Genomic DNA, 21,679 nt, shown 5'->3' with positions numbered 1-21,679 from the left:
GTTTGGGAGAAAATACGTTACAGTAACATAAGAGGCCGAAACAAAGAGCATGTGCGATTGATTATGACTGACTTGGACTTCAAGCTGTCATTCTTCAGACCATGCTACTACTATTTGGCTAACTGGCAACATCAGCTAACAAATGCACATAACTAATTTTAGGCATTTATGGAAACCATAGTGCATCTTCAGCATCAAACGAAGTAATGTTGGGCAGTCATGGGATTCAACCCGTCACACTTGCATTTAACAACGCAAAAAACTGTTTCCTGCACTTGCCACCGAACTTGATCACAAAACTATCATTGCATGAGGTAACTGCTACTAACAACAAGTTGTTATGTTTATTTAGCTAGTGAGACCTTCCACTTGCATTGCTTACAAGTAGCCGACGTTACACACAAGTTCACATCATGTAACTATCTTCTTATTACTGAACACAGAATCAGATCCTCGAGCTGTCCTGGGATGGCAGTCCCCCCGTCTTCTTTAGCTGGATTAGGGGCAGACACACGCCATCTCAAGAGAATCATGTCGAGTTTAGTCGCCAACTGGCGAAGAAACTTGGACTGAAGGAGGGAGAGCAGGTAACGTTGGAACTGACAACAAAACGGTTTAACCCGCAAATTTGTTTGTCTGTAAAATAATAGCCTCCTGACACTGAGGATGTTACGCTCATATTTTCGTCCACCATTTGGAAACTCAGTGGTATGTTCCTCTTCTAGGGTTTTCTGCGACCCTGTCAAAATGTACAATCTGTGCATCAGGTGTTTGTGGAGCCACTGTCCTCGGATGACTGGGAAATCCTGGTGGGTATGCCGTTTCAGTGTGCCAGCTGTTCATGAGCCTCAGAAATCATAATAATGAGCTGGAAAATAAAGCTGTACTGAATGTGTTTATCATTTTCTTAATAATAAACACTTCTAAGTTCTAAGGTTCTTCAAAGCTCAAATTGTGTTTTGTATATATTTTCAAGCATTAGTACTGTCCCTGTGTCTGAATGACCTCTGTCTTTTAGGAGCTTCACAGTATGGCCCTGGAAAACCAGCTGCTTGATCAGATCCGAGTTGTGTACGAGGATGGTATTTTTCCTGTGTGGGTGGACCAGCGAACATCCATATACATCAAAATCGGTTTGTAAATTGAGAGTCATTGAGACATTAGTTTGAATAATGTGCACCATATACTGTATGTGCAGTAAGACATGAGTTTGAATAATGTGCATCATATGTGCTTCAAGAATTTGTGCTTGACTACTTTTTATTTGTTTTTTCTCTATCCTGCAGCCTCCTTATCACCGAGCGTGCCTTATGGTCGACTGGAGCAGTTCACAGAGTTGATCGTCTCCCCCAAAATGAGGAGTGGAGATCAAAGAAACCCTTTGGGGTCAGCACATCTGAACCCGAGCCAAAGTCTCCACACACCTCATCTAACCTCTGATCAACCCGCCTCCACCAGCTCCTCATTGGGCAGCATGTCTCACGAGTCCCCTAGTGACCAGCTGGATGTTAGCCAGAACCACCTTAACCAGCTGCAGCAGCAGCAGCAGTGGGGTGGAATACCAGATTTGAAAAGCTTGCTGAGGTACATGCTCACAGGGAGCTTGGATCCAGCCAAGGATGCCCCACCTGTTCCTACAATCCCCGCCGTCTTCACTGACTCTGTGTTGAGAGTGTGCAGAACCCCTCCCCGTTTTGCCAGTCACCTGGGTGCCATTTATGGGGAGGTCCACATGCTGCCGTTGGCCCAGCACGAGGTGCACTACCTCAGTGGGAGACAACCTGAGATAACATATGGCAAACTCTCCAAGGTAGCCTCTCCAAAGGAGGCAAGAGAGAAGGCCAAGCAGGCCATGGAGAAGAGCAAGAGTGACGCTAAATCCACTGTTGATGCGGAGGATCAGGAGACAGACTCAGTACTGGTCAGGGTGAAGTGTCATCTTGAAAACTTGGAAGATCAAGCATCTTTTCAAAGGGGGGAGCTCCACAGTGGAAGGCTGTGGGTGAGTCACGAGCTCTGTCATGTATTGCCTTTGCGGTATTGTTCAGGGGGGCTGCATGGTTTGGCCTCAATTGTGTGCTTGTGTGTTCTTTATTCATGACAGATTCCGAAGGCTTTAAGGAACAGGTTAAAAATAGACCTCCATTCAACTGTTCGGTTGAAGCCTATGAATTCAACTCCAAGAGTGGCCTTGTCTGTAAGGCTGCAGCCAGTACAGCCAATGGTAATATGTCCCCTATTACACAAACATACAGTAAATATCTCCTCTAAAATGCTATAGACTTCTGCAACATCACCACACAATGTTGAAATGGAAAGGCAGTGATGGTTTGTGGTACTTTCACAACATCATGCAATGGTTGGGATCATAAGAAAAGTATGTTGAAATGCAGCAAAAGTAAATTAAAACTTGACCCCTCTATCCCATTGTAGTGGCTGTTTTTCTGTCCCATCTCGGGTCTATTCAGCGGTACAGGAATGCATCTCGGTTGTTTCATTAATTTACTTTTATCCACTGTTCCCCCTGGATGACCCCAGCCACAGACGGAGGGTGAGGAGGAGGTGGGGACTGGCTTCCTGGAGTGGCTGCACTCCCAGAGCCATGAGCCACTCGCCTGTCTCACTGATCGCTCCAGCTTCATCCTCCTGCCAAATGGAGAAGGTACCTCCCACAGACTAGCAGACTGGAATAAGTGTAGCCCCAACTTCCCCTGGATGAGGACTAGATTCACCACTGTGGCTAAACTTACTTAGTTAAAGTACAGACAACGACTTATTGTTGGAATGGAGGGTGGGGGCCACCTCACAAAGTACTAACGACATTAAGCATACCTCATATTTGCCATATGATTTTACATGAAGGCAAGCAGGGTCATGCTACATGGTTGTCTTACATATACGGGACCTGATACCTAAGTTGTATTCATTATATTTAGTTAGCTGGTATTTGCTAAAGGAATTGCTTCCTTTGTAATGAAAACCATCTTTGTGCCCTGCGAGTGTGGTGTAGGGACAGGTCTGGCCAGATCCATTCCTGAGCTAGATGTCATTTAGTTTGGAGATTGAAAGCCCATGTTATCTCACTATCTTCAACACAATATTTCTCGGTTTCCTCAGGAAAGTCAGAGTTTGCCTTGACTGTGCTGAAACCGGAGCCCTCTGAGAAGCATACAGATGAGCTTTTCCTGTTAACAACAAGTTTGCTCCAGAAGAAAGACATACAGGTACTATGGTATTCCTCTGTAATGGTTACAGGGTTTTAATTGCATTGGTTACAGGGGTTTGGGGTTAGGTGTCTCATTTTAGTGATAGTCAGTGGAGTAATTAACATGATAGTTTAGTTTAGTAATTAACACAGTTTGATGCACTCATGACCTCATCTAGGTTGTCCTAGAGCCAGTGAGTCCAGACTCGTCTGATCCTGCGAAAGATCCAGATCAAATTCATGAGGATTTCCCCTCCCTCAGTCATCTTGGGTAAGAAAGAATATCACCACCGTGACCACAGCCATAGTATAGGAGGCTGAAATTAGCTGAGTGTTGATATTTAACCCCTGTAAAATGTGGAATCACAAATAAAACCCATTAAACCTCTCCCTTTACTGTGCTGTCTAGTATATGATTACAAATGGTAAGTGATAAATGCTGAACCCACTCACTGGTCTCCTGATGTGGTTGTCTCCTCCTCTCTTTAACAGGGCTGTGGCTGAGATGAGCGCCTCAGCGTTTGAGCACATCTCCCACAGCCTGATGGGACGCCCGCTGTCCCTGGTGCTGGTGGCCACTGGGATTGGGCTGCGGAGTGGAGCCCTGCTCATCACTGGAGCCAAGGTAACCTTTAACCTGTGTGACACAAGAGGTTGGGGCTTTGTTTTAGGGGGGCTTTGACTGTGTTTGAAGTTGGTATTTCAGAGGTGGAGAAATTTGAGAGAATCATGAATAAGGCCATTAGGAAAGGGCTTGGGGTGCCATGTTGTCCAAGGACTGTAGTATTGTTTGGAAAAAGAATTTTGGAGTTACCAATGACCAGCTTGGTGGAGGAGTTCAAATGTGCTAAGACAAGCCTGGAGATGACTTTGTCAAAGTCTAAGGATCCAGCAGTCAAGGCCACTGCTCCAATGTTGAAAATAGGTAAGAAGTGGAATACACGAGAAGAACATGCGCAAGGTGCACTACAGCATAGGGATATCATTGGGCAGGTTCAGAGTGGAAGAGCAGGGTTTGGGTTAGGTGGCAGTTAGAAATCATGGGTTAGGTGGCAGTTAGAAATCATGGGTTAAGGCTACATTGCTGGAGATTAGGCAGATGGTAACTAGCTTTGTTTACGAGCAAGAAGAGGAAACAAGACGAGCAGCAGCAGCTTCTCAGGCAAAGCAAGGGCAACGGATGAACTAGCATAATGTTGAGAATAGGAAGATCGGCTGGAGAGAATTGTGGACTATGGATGCTAACCACATTAAATTCATTATTGGAGCCACTTATGATGTCTTCCCAACTCAGCAGAACCTTAGTGGGTAAAGATGGATGCTACAAGTTGTATATTGGTGTATTGAGTTTGGGCTCATTAAAACATATTTTGTCTGGTTGTAAAACTAGCTTGACCCAAGGCTACATGTGGAGACGTAATCAGGTTTTAAAGTCATTGGTGTGGTTGTTTGAGAATAAACGAACTGAGGTTAATTCTTTGCTGATTAATGACAGAGACAGTAGAATTTCTTATCTGCAAGAAAAGTGGGCAGAAAAGTATACACCAGGCACATACAAACAGCACTGGCAAATGGGGTAAAGCATGGGGTTGAAGATTGCTATCTGATGTCGGAAGGCAACTTCAACGTATTGTTGTGACTGCTATGAGAATATGTACTCACAGACTACTTGGGGACATGTGAATTAACCTGTATTAAGTGAAGAAATCCCACCTGTTACCTTGTGGCATGTCATAGTGAAATTAAATTGATGTTTAGATAATTATTGTAAATATATTCGACAGAATCAGTTGTACTAAGCATGTTTTTTTCATATATCCACAGGGAAGTGGAAAGTCCTCTCTATCCAAAGCACTTTGCCGGAAAGCCATAGATGACTTAGATGCCCATATTGAAGTAGTAGATTGTAAGATGCTGAAAGGTCAGTCAATCATTCCTTTCTTCTGTGATATCCAAAGTTCTGTTTCATAATATCCAGTGTATGACATGTTTGGAAACTTACCTCTATGTTCAGGGAAGCGAGCTGAGACTGTTAGGCAACGGCTGGAGGAGGTTTTTGAGCAGGCAGTGTGGAGACAGCCCTCAGTGGTCCTTCTGGATGATCTGGACCTGGTGACTGCGGCTGCTTCCTCTCCAGAGCACGAGCAAGGGCCAGAGGCCCTGCTCCACCTGCACATTGCCCAAAGTATGACATCATTCCTAACAACACTCATTACTCAGAATACTTTATATATATATATATATATATATATATATATATACTACGGTTATATCCATATATTGTCATGTCCGGCTCACAGACATGACAAATAACAGACGTTCACAGAGTTTAAAAGCCAAAACACAAGGATTTATTACAGTTAGCCAGGACACTAACAGCCCAAGCTACGGTGAGGTGTGGCAGTCAGTGAGTCAGTAAGCGTTAGCGTGTATGCCTGCATGCTAGGTCAGTAAGTGGAGTGTTGTATTGTGAAAAGTACGCAAAGATGAACATGGCACGAGCAGAGCGTAGGGAGCAACGTTTCCCTTGTCTCTCTCCGAATCTCTGTCTGAAGCTCTGTCAGAATCTCCTTCAATCTCCTTTGGAACCAGTGGGATGTGCTCTTATAGTACCGGTCCCAGGTGTTCCCAATCCACTGATGAGCTGAACACACCTGCTGGGCATCTGCAAGACAAACACAAAGACAGACAAACCGCCAGCCCAGCAACCAAAAGAGGCAGGGTCGTCACACCCTCCCCCATAAGAACGGGGTCCTAACAGGAACCCCGAGAAACAAACAATTTTTAAAAGGAACATACCACCTGCAAGCAACACTCCCCCTCAACCTTGGGCTCATTTTAGCTGCATAAGGAAGATGAGAGGTTAATACCACACAGTTTTAAAATGACACAAACCCGCCCAGACTCAGGCACTACACAACAGGGCCCTGAGTCAACCTAACATGCCTGAATCCCAGACACTACTTTTCACACCCACCTACCTAATGCACAGACACTCTTACACCCCAGCAGGCCTGATACAGACACTACCTTACTTGCCTGATGCACAGACACTCTTACACCCCAGCAGGCCTGATACACAGACACTACCTTACTTGCCTGATGCACAGACACTCTTACACCCCAGCAGGCCTGATACACAGACACTGCCTTACTTGCCTGATGCACAGACACTCTTACACCCCAGCAGGCCTGATACACAGACACTACCTTACTTGCCTGATGCACAGACACTCTTACACCCCAGCAGGCCTGATACACAGACACTGCCTTACTTGCCTGATGCAGACACTCTTACACACTAATTTACACACTAACATGCCTGAGTCACAAACGTGAGGCTCTTCCCTCTCCGTCACTGCCACTGACCGAGGGGGAGAACTCCTTCCACCGGCAACGCAGGGCGCCCTGCGATGCACACTTCCCCCTTTTTTCCTTCTTAAAACCCCAGACCATTGGAACACAGTAGTCAACACGCTGGCTGTAACACGGCAAACAAGAGCGTCCCCTCTATCTGCTTACAAAATACTACCTAACTCCAACCCTGGTCTTCATGAGGTTACTCGCGGTGGGTATTTATGCACTAGTGACCGCTGGCCTGAGGAAGCGACCAGTTACTGGCAACAACCCCACCACCACGGACATGCTCCCGAGACAAAAGCTCTAACCGCTTTCACCCCAACACTACACAAAAAAACAAACCAGCGAAACTCAAAGGAGCAACGCTGCTGTGCCTAACAGGGGGAAAATAGCATTTAGCTCCAACACCATTACACAAGCGCATCAACTTACCTTCCTTAGGTCAAACAGTATTCCAAATCCTGCCCAGCCAAAACTAGACAACCAGCTAACTTGCACCACCAAACTAACTTCCGAATTCAAACCGGACGAGCCCCCAATTTGTCATGTCCGGCTCACAGACATGACAAATAACAGACGTTCACAGAGTTTAAAAGCCAAAACACAAGGATTTATTACAGTTAGCCAGGACACTAACAGCCCAAGCTACGGTGAGGTGTGGCAGTCAGTGAGTCAGTAAGCGTTAGCGTGTATGCCTGCATGCTAGGTCAGTAAGTGGAGTGTTGTATTGTGAAAAGTACGCAAAGATGAACATGGCACGAGCAGAGCGTAGGGAGCAACGTTTCCCTTGTCTCTCTCCGAATCTCTGTCTGAAGCTCTGTCAGAATCTCCTTCAATCTCCTTTGGAACCAGTGGGATGTGCTCTTATAGTACCGGTCCCAGGTGTTCCCAATCCACTGATGAGCTGAACACACCTGCTGGGCATCTGCAAGACAAACACAAAGACAGACAAACCGCCAGCCCAGCAACCAAAAGAGGCAGGGTCGTCACAATATATATATATATATATGGTGGAGGAGAATCTTCAGAAGCTTTATATACATATATATTTCTTTTTTAAAGCTTCTAAAGATTTTGACCCCTTGTATGGGAAAGCAGCTGCTTATCTGAACCGTAGTCTGTACAGTTTCTCATGTGTTTGGAGATGGACAGGATTTTAAGGAGTAGAACGTCTGTACTGCGAGTATTAATTCATACACACCTTTACTGTACGCTGTCATGTTCTATGAAGTTATTCAGATCACAGTGCTGTTCTGCAGCCTGACCTGAATGAGATGATGTCCATCTCTGTGTTATTTGCTCAGGTCTGAAAGATGTTGTAGATGATGTTATCGAGCGGGGCAGTCTGGTTGCCCTAGTTGCCACTGCCCAGAGTCGGGAGTCCTTACACTCATCCCTTAGAGAGGTGCAGGGCTCCCACTTCTTTCAGAGCTTTGCCCACATCCACAGCCCAGATCAGGTAAACATCAAAGACTACATTTCCCATAATTCAACGCTAGTTGAAATTGCATTTCAAAGACTTTGATGTTATCATGAAGAGATTTAAAATTCCAGTATTTCTTGGGGTGCACTAACTATGAAACCTCCTTGCTTCTAGGCCCAGAGAGTGGAGATCCTGAGGTCTCTCATGCTCAGCAAAAGCAGCTTGTCTTCTGACTGCCTCGACGCATTAGACCTTGAGGCCGTAGCCAAGCAGACGGAGGGTTATCTGCCTCGGGACCTGTCTCTCTTGCTGGAGAGGGCTGTACATGCCAGCGTGGTGAACAACAAGGGCTACAGCGGTGCTCTGGATAGGCCTGGAGGTGCTGGGTTCTCATCAAATAAACAATAAGATGGATTTAATCTAGCGTTCCTCACTTTTCAGAAAACACTTTACACTCTACAAGAGTAACACCCAATAGTTCTAGACTGTTCTTCTTTGTGAAGAGTAGTTTTTTGGGTTTTATAAAAGGAACAATAATGACACACTATCAAAAAATGAAAAGTTGAAGACATGAAAGTTCTGAAAGCATGAGAGAGTGATTATAGAGTGGTGTCTGTCTGTGTACAGTGCAACTCATGTGCTTTAATCCTTAGTGATTTTGAGGTGGTGAAGTGAGGTTTGCATCCCCGTATATTACTTCTCATTTTCCTGTTCCCTTTCCTGACAGACTTGCGTGTGACCTGGGAGGACTTTGTGCACGCTCTAAGGGACTTCACGCCTCCCTCGCTCTGGGGTGCCCAGCTTCAGACTCCTGGCGTGGCTGGCATGGAGAGCGTGGGAGGACTCAACGAGGTTCGCCAAATGCTGATGGACACCATCCTACTGCCAGCCAAGGTAGGGAAAAGTCTGTGGACTTTTTTTCAGAACAGATTGCATAATAATCTAGTAATATTTGAAAAGCAACATCTGGTAAGGACCTAAAGGTGTTTTTCAGTCTGTTGGGACAAGCTATCATATCACACAAAGAAATACTATGTATCAGTAAAAGGAGATTGTAAATTGTATGTAAATTGTTGTGAATTGTAGTGTGTACAGTACAGGTCACGGACACCAAGGATTAGTGATAATCAACCAAGGATTAGTGATAATCAATCAAGGATTTATAATCATTGCAATTTTTGAGAATTTCCTCTGCACATTTTTCGATGATCACAGAAAGAGAGAGAGAGAGAGAGACAGACAGAAAGAGAGAGAGAGAGAGTTAGTTCATAAAAACACCTTCAGTAGATTATAGCCTTTTATGAGTGCGCCGAAATGTTTACCCCTGTAAATTTCCTGCTGGATCCAAGAATCGGATTTAAACTCACCCAAGGTCTTAGCCAAGCTCTCCCAGCACTGAGGAGATAAATAGTGATGAAATGTTCTCTTGCTGCAGTTCCTCGCCTCTCTCTCTTTCTCCAGTACTCGATCCTGTTCTCCTCGCTTCTCTCTTTCTCCAGTACCCGATCCTGTTCTCCAAGCTGCCGATCCGCCAGCGCACCGGGCTGCTGCTCTACGGAGCCCCGGGGACGGGCAAGACCCTCCTGGCCGGAGCCGTTGCCAAAGAGAGCGGCATGAACTTCATCAGTATTAAGGTACCACACTGGGCTTCAGAGCCGAGCCTCCCAACCGATGGTTCACACTAAAGCACTGAAGGTTCAGTTTGAATACAAATTGTGGACTACTTTGGATAATTTGTTGTTATATTCTTCAGGGCCTGACAATTTAAAAAAACAAATGCAACAAACCACCTCATGTTAAATCATGTTACACACATTCTGAGGAAAACTCCGACCATTTTAACCAAAATTACATTTTCATTCAGTGTCGACAATAACTGGATCAATAAGCTGCATCTTAATGTAAAGCTAGATACATTCGTGTGATAATAGATTTTACACCACAGTGCTTCAGAGAGCGGAAGCAGACACCTGTGTTGTAGTCTTATAGTGTATTGCTTAGTGTCTGGAGTCATAGAGGAGGCTGTTATGAACTTTATCAGCATTTATAGTAAAGCACATCTGGCCTCATCGCTCACAGACTCTTCCTGTGGATTTTTCTCATCTACTGCACTGCGGGGGGAAGGCAAACACCAATAAAGCCCAATCCTAGAGCCATGATGAATGGGTTCATTTGCCACCTGGCACCGTTAATATCAATGAAATGTAATTGCGTTTGGGTGGGAGAGTTTATGATTATTCAATGGCGCACTCATAAAAGGCTATAATCTACTGAAGGTGTTTTTATGAACTAACTCTCTCTCTCTCTTTCTGTCTCTCTCTCTCTCTCTCTTTCTGTCTTTTTCTTGCACAGGGCCCTGAACTTCTCAGCAAGTACATTGGCGCAAGTGAGCAGTCCGTCCGGGATGTGTTTCAAAGGTCAGTCTGCCTTTTTTTATGCCTCAGGAGCACCAACTTTCACCAGCAAGTCCCAAGCTCCATTCTCTGAAAGAGGCCTTAAACATTTATTCTCTTGACGAGTGTATGATATAGATGTCGAGTCTGTAATGTGATGCTTTGACTGTGATGTGATGCTGTGACTGTTGTGATGAGAGCCGAGGATGAGTAAGGGATGAGAGGAGATGATGACTGATGACCGATTGCCGGACCGCGTCTTTCCCCCGTTTCAGAGCCCAGGCTGCAAAGCCCTGCATTCTCTTCTTCGACGAGTTCGACTCGCTGGCCCCCCGCAGAGGTCACGACAGCACTGGGGTCACCGACCGCGTGGTCAACCAGCTGCTCACACAGCTAGACGGGGTGGAGGGCCTGCAGGGTACGGATGACTCATGCATATGTGTTGTTTACATACATACCTGTCATTTGTGTACATACGCAGGCATGCACACATATGTTTGCACACATGTGCATGTGCAGACCCACGAAGAATGTATACTTTTATAATGCTGACTGTCGTAAGTGTAAGGATTATAGTTAGGAGTTAGAATGTGTAGGAGTCCTTTCAAAAGAATAATCTGTAAATCCCCGAGCCTTTTTAATCCAAGCCCTCTGTGATCACAGCATGTCACAGGCTTAACATACCAGCTAGCATAGTATAACACGTGAGAGCGGGGTGGTCATAAAGAATACTCTAAAGTGAATTTTAAAACATACTTGTAGCTATGCTTGTTCTAAGCTCTTAATGTCGAGGGTCAATGGACTGAGAGGAGAGGTCACATAATCCTCATATTCTAATGTATCTGAGATGTAAATCCTTGGATTGTGCCACTGACTGTCTGTGTAACGGCTGCAGGGGTGTATGTGTTGGCTGCCACCAGCCGTCCTGACCTGATTGACCCGGCCCTGCTGAGGCCAGGGCGCCTGGATAAGTCCCTGTACTGCCCTCCGCCAGACCAGGTCAGTGTTCACCAAGCACGTGAGGTTATGTTTATTTTATACAGTCAATCACACTAAGTGGTTGAGGGTTATGGTTGTCTGTTGTATTCTGGTGTCTGAAGCTAGTGTGTTCCATATTACATAGCTTTTGTACAGTTTATGTGACCGTATTTATTTAGCAAATCTTTACAAAGCTTGCTTAAAGTTATCTGTTAAAGACATAGTACCTCTGAATTCTGTGTGGTGGTGCTGGTATCAGGTGGCCCGTTTGGAGATCCTCAGGGTTCTGACCCGGTTGTTTCCGCTGGGACCGGATGTGGACCTGGAGGAGCTGGCAGCGGCGACGGACTCGTTCACGGGAGCCGACCTGAAGGCTCTTCTGTATAACGCCCAGCTGGAGGCCATCCACTCCAGCCCTGGGGGCAGCCTGCTGCATGTGAGACCCCAGCACTGGGTGCAACACACTCTCTCTACAATCATTGTGTCTTTTTGCACTGATTTTCAGATTTGACAGTTTATTAGTTATTTTACTATTGCCAAAGGCCTTACATAAGCAGTATGTCTAAGAATACAGGATGTATTAATGTTCAGGTATTAGCTATGGATCTTGATCCATCATACACAGAGCTGATTTGATGAGGTTTCCTTAAGCATCTAATTTGAAGCCATGCTCTTCCAGACATGTATGAAACAGAGGGATGCATGTGATAGAAGGCCTGTACACTATTTAAGGGCATGGTACATGTAGTACCTACCTAATGAGAATATACAGAGACATACACAAGTCAACGTGTACACACACACACACACACAAAGCTGTGGGCAGTCACTTTTTTGGGGGGGCAAGTGTGCCAAACATACACACACACGCACACGCACACACACACACACACACACACACACACACACACACACACACACACACGCACTCATACACAAACGCACAAAGACACACACACACACACACACACACACACTCTGACACAAACTTTTTTCTCACCCCTCTATTGCCCACTAGGATCTGGGCTCTGGCTCAGACAGTGACGGCAGCCTCTCCTCCATGATCTTCCTGAACCACAGCAGCGGGTCTGACGACTCGGCCGGGGAGGGCGACGGTGGGCTGGACCCGCCTGCAGTCCTGCTCGACCCCAGTGACACGCCCCAAGAGGTGCCCCGCCCCAACATGTGGAGACTCTACTTCGGCAGCTCCTACGAGTCCGAGCTGGACAACCCCTCCCCCCCTGACCTGGTCAGTTACAGCCTCTTATATTTTTTTGTATTACATATCTATTTCTGGTTACATTTGTTTTATTTACATATGACTCAGACATGTGTACTTGCTTTTTTTTGCTGTGGCTATTAAATGGTGTAGGCTATATCTCTACAGTTAGAGTGGGGAAAATAAGTATTTTACCCCCTGCCGATTTCACAAGTTTGCCCACTTCCAAAGAAATGCGTGATCTATAATTGTAATGGTAGGTCTATTTTAACAGTGCGAGACAGAATATCAACAGCATAAGAATAAAACTGTGCCCTCAGCAAATCTATGTTGCAACAAGACTAAGTACATAATTACAGTGGGGAAAATAAGTATTTGACCCCCTGCCGATTTCGCAAGTTTGGCCACTTGCAAAGAAATGCATGATCTATAATTGTAATGGTAGGTCTATTTTAACAGTGAGAAACAGAATATCAACAAAAACATCCAGAAAACTGCATTTTATAACAGTTGTGAATTGATTTAATCACGGGAAATAATCCCTTTAGGTTCAGGTTAGGTTCCCTTTATACCTTCGGTGTGTCTTTGTTATTAGGAAAGCATCTGCTGTTTTTTATGAACACAGGCATCCATATACATATTAGCAGGCCAAGGTCTAATCTTTACATCACACATTTAGCTTGCACAAAATCATCAGCATATATCCCAGGGGGTTGCCAATCTTCAATGTCCTCTTCATGAGGCAGTTTGACATATTGGCCAAACAATTTCTTTACCATTGAGTCTATCATTGCCCTAACAGATGGCATCACACAGCAACAGTTATACTATTACCACTGGGGCCAGTAACCTTATTATCCATGCCTTTACTGCTGGGAAGAGTTCAGCCAACCAGTCATCACTCACATTTTGTCGTTCCTGGAGATTTTTAACTAATTGGTTTAAATCCTGTGTGCCCTTATCTATTGTGTGACCATCCTCATCGTTCTCAGGGATGTATGTGCGGCATGTATCTTCCTCCATGACACACACCCCTCCTGACGCAGCTGTAAGTTGGTCTAACACATTCTGTAGTCCGCAGAGAATTGGGGTTGTTGAGGTCTTTATTTTGTCTTATTCCATATCTGGTTCCTGTTCTCGTGTGCGTCGGAGATGCGGGTGGATCTTCTCTCAGGGGTGTCGGTGGTTGTAGCGGCGGGACTGTTGCTCTGGCTGGGGCGGAGTCCGAGTCCGGATCGGCTTGTTTTTTAAGACACTGAGCAGAGCTTTCTGAGTCTTTGGTTTTAGCTGATCAAGTTGTCTCGTACTAAAACTGTCTCTGTTAGGAAAGCCTATCTCCTTCACCCACGTGTTATATTGTTTTATCGATAGGTCCCCATAGTTTTGTTTCATAAAATGTATATTCGGACTGGAATAGTCTACACCTTCTCCATGGTCCTTGGTTTAAGACCAACGATATATATATATATAAGGACTATATCTTGGTAAACCTAATTAATATGACTCCAACGATGGAACTGGGAGTGGGAGAAGGTTTCTGCATGTTCGTCTGTCTGCGCTTTGCTGAAATACAATATATATATATATATATTTAAGGACCATATCTTGGTAAACCTAATTAATCTGACTCCACTCAATCCTAAGGCCCCGTTCTTTTAATGCAATATTATTACCCATTAGGTAGGCTGACCTGGGGTCATTTCTTCTGGATACCTACAATCTTATTATGATGAATACCTCTCTAACTTTTTATTAACTGGTTTCTTCAAGGAACAGTGTCGCTCAGGATATTGCTAGATTTTGGTGTATTCCACAGACACAACCTGCTAGTAGTTCTGGGGAATAGTTGAAGAACAGTTTCTTGGACTGAGTGCCAGGCAGCTGCACAAGCTCAGTATAACCATTCAGTTCAGTGCAGAGGCTGGAAGGCAATCCACCGCTGTATAATACAATGTAACAGTTCTGCAGCAGCACGTACAACACAGGTGATTAGCCAGGCTCCTCAAGACCTCCATCAATGCTTTTTGATTTGACACTAATCCTGCAGGCATGAAAATCCCTCACCTTTCGGCGAAATTCGCCGTTTTGAAACCAAAATAGGTGACCTACGTGAATCGTGTAGATTCGATGAGAATGTTTTTGGGGGGGGGTAGGTATTCATATTCAGTTAACTGCGAACAGGTGCGCGTGCCAGAAGGGAGCACGAGATTCAGTGAATTGCAAACAGGTGCGCGTGCCAGAAGGGAGCGCGAGATTCAGTGAATTGCGAACAGGTGCGCGTGCCAGAAGGGAGCGCTAGTGCATGAAAATATTAACGCGAAGTTGCCTTGCATCACCATTGCAGACCACCATCAGAAGCTGAAAGCACGCCTGCTGAAGAAGAGAAAAGGTCGAGGCTGAGACGTGGCAAAACAGCGAAAGCGGGCCATGAAGACACTGGTCGTTCAGGCAAAGAAGAAAAAATTATCTGGTTCTGAGAGTATTACGAACTGTAATGTAAATTGTTATCTTTGCCAATAAAATGTATTAAAATTAGGGCTGTCAAAGTTAAAGCAACACTATGTAACAATTCCACCCTAAAATAACAGCTTGAAAAAAATGGTGCCGCTACAATTACTTTTTATATGGAGAATGGCCTCCCCGCCATTGCCATCGGGGGTCTGTAGGGAAATGACTGCGGTCTGTAAGATTTCTGGAGCCGCCCGGTCCTTTTTGTCTGCGCATGTGCGACTAGGATCGGGTGGAGATTTTGATTCAGAGCTAGCCATCTTTCTGCTGGATTAGTAAGTTGTTTATTTGGTGTCCTGCTTTGTCTTGTCTTGCACTTGCTTGATGTTTGACTGTGTTAGCAAAGTTATTGACTCGTTAGTTTGTCATAAACGAGGAAAACAAATTTCAACAGGTTTCGCCGTTAGGGGGAGCTCCAAGCCAAAAACTACATAGTGCTGCTTTAATGCGTTAATCTATCAGATTATTGTGGCCAAGATTAATGCGATAAAATATTTTAAGGCAGTTAACGCAACTTTGTTTACTTCCGATGTGCATTGACACATGACACGAAACCGCCGCGTGCCTGCCGTCAGGAATAGGAGAGACCGAGACGGTAGTTGAAGATGGAGAGAGCAGAGGGATTGTTGGGCGGAAAGTTTCTGTTTAAGAGTGAAAATGAGGGACCAACCGACAAAACTAAAGTTGTATGTAGCATTTGTCAAGCTGAATTTAGCTATCACCTTAATGCAAAGCACCTGACAGAAAGCAGTCCCAGGTTAGATGGTCGCCAACCCACAATCCACGACTTCACTAGGAAAATAACTAGACCAGTCCGTGAAAAGGTTACCAACGCTTACGCAGTTTAGATTGCCCGTGACTGTCGGCCCATCAACATAGTTGAGGACGGTGGGCTGTCTGAGGTGATTCGAGTTGCTTCAGGGGACAATTCTTACGATTTATCGTTGTATGACGGCGAGAGAGCACGAAAAATTCAGCTCCTCGAACAAGCTGCCAGCGTCGCCCTTACTGGTGACAACTGGACGTCAGTCAGAAATGACAATTACCTGGGTGTCACAGTTCATTTTATTGACAATGTATGGAAATTGAGATCTTTTGCATTGGAAGTAAAAAAAAAAAAACATTCGCGACAGCGGAGGACTGTGCAGAGGAATTCATCGACGTCTCAAACAGATGGGAGATAAGTGGCAAACTGACCACTTTAGGCACTGATAGTGCCCGTATTATGTTGGCAGCTGCTAGGCTACTTCCATTTTAACATCTACCCTGCGCGGCGCACAGTCTGTACCTGGCTGGCACTTTATAGCTATGAGTTATAGGCCTGAGCCTCTTTGAAAACATAGTTCTGCGTGTAGTTTTGTGTTAAAAAAAAAATACAATTAAACAACAGTGTCTAAAATACACGCTGTCTGAAAGTGATTACTCGTTAATTTATAAGATTTAGTCTTTAGAAGTCAAACCAACTTTTAATCGCGATTAATTTAGATTAATGAATTTCAAAATGTGAGATTAATTAGTTAATTTTTTTGTCTCTATTGACAGCCCTAATTAAAATCTGAATTACATAACATTGTATTGGCTTTCAATCATGATGGAAGAGTAGACAAGTTAAGTTACAGCATGTCCACCATCTCTTGTGGGGGCTATGCATTAAGCCATTTGTGGTGCCCTTACCACATTGTGCCTCTTATACTGTATGTTAGACCCAGTGACATCAGTGCATAATACTTAGTAAGGAGGCCATAATAATTTTGGACTCATGGCTGAAGTTAAGTTTCTCCAGCTCTCCCCAGGTTGGCAAAAAAAGCCTCTCAAAATGCATCAGATTGATGCTTTAAAATATGGAATATTAAAAATTTTCTTACGGGGGAGCATGCCCCCGGACCCCACTGGAGGGGTAATATCCTTCTCACCTTTTTCACCCCTGACCCGTTTTCATGCCTGAATCCTAGTCCCGCATTGCAGAAACCGTTACCGAGTAATACTTCTCTTGTTAATAATGTCAGCAGAGGCAACAGTAGATCAGAGCCTCACAATTTATTTGGTCTGGTGCAAGTTGCTAATTCAGTTACACATTCAAACACATCTAAAATGAATAATCTAAAATGAATCTAATCTAAATCTAAAGACTCTAAGAGAATTATGAAATATTCAAACTTTCAGAGGGTATGAACATACCTGGCTGCTCAGAGGGAGTCTCATGGATGTCAGGATGCTTTTTGCTATCTTCTTCTTAAATACCCAGTTTAGTTTATGACTCCAGACATTGGGGCCAGTTTTGTGTTTACACAAATAGGGATCACACAATGAGGATTTATACATGGAGGACTCTAAATTATTTATAAATGGGGGTTACATGAAGCCTATAGTTCATTTGTTTTAAATAAAACAAGCGATTCAGCTTCAGGACTGAGACCACTGTACCACTCACACTGAAACCATTCAAATGAACCCAAACATGACAAAGACATGATCTTGCTATGCCATACAGCACTCCGTACCCTTAATTCAATTTTCTCCTGTCCACTAATACCCTTTTTCTCCCACCGTTTTCCCCAGAATTCCCTCGGTCCTTCGGGGCCCAACTCCACCACCACCCACGACCTGACGGGGGCGCTGGTGAGGGAGGCGGGCTCGTCCCCCGCGCCGGCCTTCATGGCCTCCCTGCAGCAGGGCTTCCAGGAGCTGAGCCCGGGGCAGGCGGAGCAGCTGCGCGCCGACATCAGCACGCTCAAGAGCAACTACCGCAGGACGACCGTCAGTACCGCAACCGCACACACACGCATGCGACACACACTCCGACCACACTTATGCAGGCGGAGCAGCTGCGCGCTGACGTCAGCACGCTCAAGAGCAACTACCGCAGGACGGCCGTCAGTACCGCAACCGCACACACGCTTGCACTCACTCTGACACACACTTATGCAGGAGTGACAGCAGTAACACACTTCAAGTGTCCCGAGTTCTAGATGAAGAGTAGCAAACAGCAGTGCATGCAGTTCACTAACAAGCCATCGCTGGAGTGCAGTATCCTCCCCACTCACTGCCCTAGGACAGACCCCTGGATCTTCTCTACGAAACAAATCTGCACACTCTTCTCTTCTCACACTCTTCCTCAGGAGTGCTCTGGCATCCCAGATCATTGTTTTTAATCCACGCAGTATAACTCTCTCATATGTCTCTCATATGTGCTTTGTAATTAGTTCACACAAGACCTACGGTCAATGTGTTATGCATCAAAACCAGTTACCAGGCGTCCATCGCGTGTGTTTTGACCTCTCCTGTGGTTCTGTCTCTTCCAGGAGGACCCTGTGCTTGTCCAGCCTGCCGGCCCCAGTAAGCTGTCCCTGCTGCTCTGCCAGGCCCACCTGACCGCTGCGCTGGCCAGCACCCGGCCCTCGGTCGACAGTGAGGAGTGGAGGAGATATGCTGAGATGTGAGTTGGACCGGTACTTGCAACGAGCCATTCACACACACACACTCACATGCATCAATAACAACAGTGGTGTCAAGGAAGAGTACATTTATCAATGATATATAATGTTTCATCAATGCATGGATCAGATTATATTAATGGGATGCTGTGTTGAGAGATGTGAATATTACCACCCAGTCTATTTCTTGTGTGTGTGTGTGTGAGAGAGAGAGAGAAAGAGAGAGTGAGTGAGAGTGAGTGTGTATAAGTGGAAGTTTGAAGTAGTAAGCCTAAGTTTTTTCTGCAGGTATGAATCTTTTGGAGCATCTCGAGAGCCCAAGACTCAGAATTTGGCTGCATTCAGACCAGGCCAAAGAGTGACACTGGCATAGTGTAAACACACACCTCTCTCTCACACACACACACACACACACACACACACACACACACACACACACACACACACACACAATGAAGGTAATAGAGACTGTCGAACAGTAACTCTTGTCAGTGTTTGCACATGAACAGTGTATAAATGGAAATGTAACAATATTGTGTTACCAATACTGTATATTATGTAAACAATTGAAATGACAATAATTATTTGTCAAAATGTAATTGTGGTGTTTTCAAACACTAGATACTTGTTATGAATAAATTAAACATTAAAAACAATACAGAAAATATTTGATAATGACATTTTGTGTTTTGGAGTTATTGTGAAGCGCCTATGCCCAGATAATAAAACTACAGGTACAAAACATTCCTCCCACCAGGAGGGGGCGATATTATCACAGTGTACTCCCCCAGCTTCACCAAATGGATTGAACAACACAAACTTAAAGTTTGACTTTTTGGCTTCAACACTGAACAAGCCAGCTGTGCCTGTGGCCTACGGTTCAAGCCTACTCGAGCGCTAGACCTGGTCAGCATGAAATCTCCATCAGCCCTGGTGTGTGGAAGGACAGCCAGAGAGAGTGAGAGAAAGAGAGAGAGAGAGAGGGAACTAGCCTGTGAGGGACGGTTGAGTGCTTTGAAGTAGTTCCTCTCCAGTTCTCTCTCTCTCTCTCTCTCTCCCTCTCTCTCTCTCCTGACTCGGCAGTGTTGGAGAGAGGCTGCAGGGGCTTATTTCTCCTGACTTCACACTGTGATCGGAAGATGCTCCTCTGCCCACACACACCACAGTCACATGGGGGGGGGGGGGTCTGAGCCACCTGGAGTCTCAGCCAATGCTTTTGTTCTTGTCCTAGGTGTCAGTGCATAGGCGTGTGTTGGCACACACGCACACACACACTCAAACAACAGACACACACACACACACACACACACACTCACACACACACACACAAACCGTTTTGGAGATACACCACTGCACACTCATGAGCATGATGCACGTGCAGAAAAAGACGAGTGGGTGGTGTGAAGAATGGCAAAAATAGATCAGTAGAACCCACAAGAGCATTCTGGTCCACACGAGAAGAGGAAGGGAGGAAGAGGAAGCAGAGATAGAAAGAAGCGAGTCAAATACAGTGTTCAAGAGGCCCTGCCTGCCTAGATGCATATGTGCAGCCATTACTCCCAACATGCCGATTCAGTAGCCCTGCAACGTCAACCAGTGAGTGAGTTATACAAGCACACTTTCTCTCCCTCTCTCTCTTTCTCCATTCTTGATTTTCTGTTCAACTCTCCATTTTTTCCTTCTTTCTTCCTTAGTTCAGTTATAAAACACATGTGTGAATGGGAGTATATTTTAATAATAATTGATAATATAATATCATTTTAAGACCAATATATTTAATTGCACACACCGCAAGTTTTGCATTCAATAACTCCTAGACTGCTAAGCGTTGTTCACATGTGGCCCCAAAAGTACCTTGCTTAGTTTGAAACAAAGATGTGCTGGATGAAAGGAGTGAGGAAACAGACAGAAGAAAGAGTTATCAGGAAAAAAAAAACACGAAACCAGAAAAAGGATGACTTCAAATAACCAAAGTATAAAGCAAAGCACCCCCCCCCCCCCCCCCACACACACACACACACACAGACACACACAGACACACACACACACACACACACACACACACACACACACAAGAGGACTAGCGGCAGCAGCAGTGTCCATTCCCACACGAAGCTTCCTCATCCTCCTGGCTGCTCAGAGCCCCTCCGCCGCTCACCACCCACCCACCATCCCACTGGCCTTTGTGGAGAACACCACGGCTGTCAGTCTCCCCGGATCAGTCGACCACCCTCAGCCGATCTCACCGCTTTGTGAAGAACACAAACCGACTGAAAAACAAAAGGAGCAAAGATACCAAATTGACTTCTGAGATGTGGAGAGAGGGTAGGGGGTGGGGGTTGGGGGTTGGGGGTGAAAAAATTGAAAAAATGCACTTCAGCCGTCTTCACTGTCACAAAGAGACAGATGCACAGAGGCAGGGACACGCCAGTGTGATAAATCCACAGAAGCCAGCTGAAAAGAGAGAACAAACGGCAACAACTAAAAAGAAGAAATACAACCAAAATAATAAAATGTCTTCAATAAATAACCTGCTCTGAGCCCCGGAAAATACAGTCGGTTCATTCGGAGGACGTCTTCAGATCTTTTTAAAACAGACGTTCCGTGCTGGGACTGGTCGTGACAGAACAGCGCTGGCTCAGGAGAGATGATCGTAGAGCGGAGCTGACAAAGAAACGAAACGGCACAAGAGCCGCCCGTGCTGCCTGGACAGTTTGCTACGACAAATACTAAGAAAGCTGAACAGGGACTTAAACAAATCCCACAATCTGTGTGTATTTTTAGACTAACACGAATAATAAGAATATATATATATACAGACGTGGACAAAATTGTTGGTACCCTTCATTTAAAGAAGGAAAAACCCACAATAGTCACTGAAATAACTTGAAACTGACAATCTCCAGTTTTGTCTCGGCTGTCCAAAGGACATTCTCCCAGAAGCCCTGTGGCTTGTCAATATGCATTTTGGCAAATTCCAGTTTCGCTTTTATATGATTTGCTTTCAACAGTGGTGTCCTCCTCGGTCGACTTTGGCTCAAACAGCGACTGATGGTGCGATCTGGCACTGATGTACCTTGACCTTGGAGTTCACCTCTAATCTCTTTGGAAGTTGTTCTGGGCACTTTGGTTACCATTTGTATTATCCGTCTCTTCAAT

At 45.1% G+C, this 21,679-nt stretch overlaps 1 protein-coding gene across 1 annotated transcript; it reads left to right on the top strand.

Moving 5' to 3' along the window:
• Nucleotides 1–28: 28 nt before the first annotated feature.
• On the top strand, nucleotides 29–19,200 carry pex1 (peroxisomal biogenesis factor 1). Its single transcript, XM_012829564.3, has 24 exons — nucleotides 29–314; nucleotides 444–587; nucleotides 726–809; nucleotides 1,019–1,133; nucleotides 1,287–2,002; nucleotides 2,105–2,224; nucleotides 2,539–2,662; nucleotides 3,118–3,224; nucleotides 3,385–3,476; nucleotides 3,698–3,830; nucleotides 5,030–5,126; nucleotides 5,220–5,390; nucleotides 7,870–8,024; nucleotides 8,163–8,367; nucleotides 8,716–8,882; nucleotides 9,488–9,622; nucleotides 10,341–10,405; nucleotides 10,657–10,799; nucleotides 11,277–11,380; nucleotides 11,619–11,795; nucleotides 12,378–12,608; nucleotides 17,646–17,843; nucleotides 18,389–18,522; nucleotides 18,809–19,200. Exons 1-24 carry the CDS (start codon nucleotides 207–209, stop codon nucleotides 18,891–18,893), a joined length of 3,810 nt encoding a protein of 1,269 aa, XP_012685018.2. The 5' UTR covers nucleotides 29–206; the 3' UTR covers nucleotides 18,894–19,200.
• Nucleotides 19,201–21,679: the final 2,479 nt, after the last annotated feature.

Source organism: Clupea harengus, chromosome 19, assembly GCF_900700415.2.
Source record: "Clupea harengus chromosome 19, Ch_v2.0.2, whole genome shotgun sequence".
Classification (NCBI taxonomy): domain Eukaryota; kingdom Metazoa; phylum Chordata; class Actinopteri; order Clupeiformes; family Clupeidae; genus Clupea; species Clupea harengus.
This window is presented reverse-complemented; position numbering and strand designations above follow the sequence as displayed.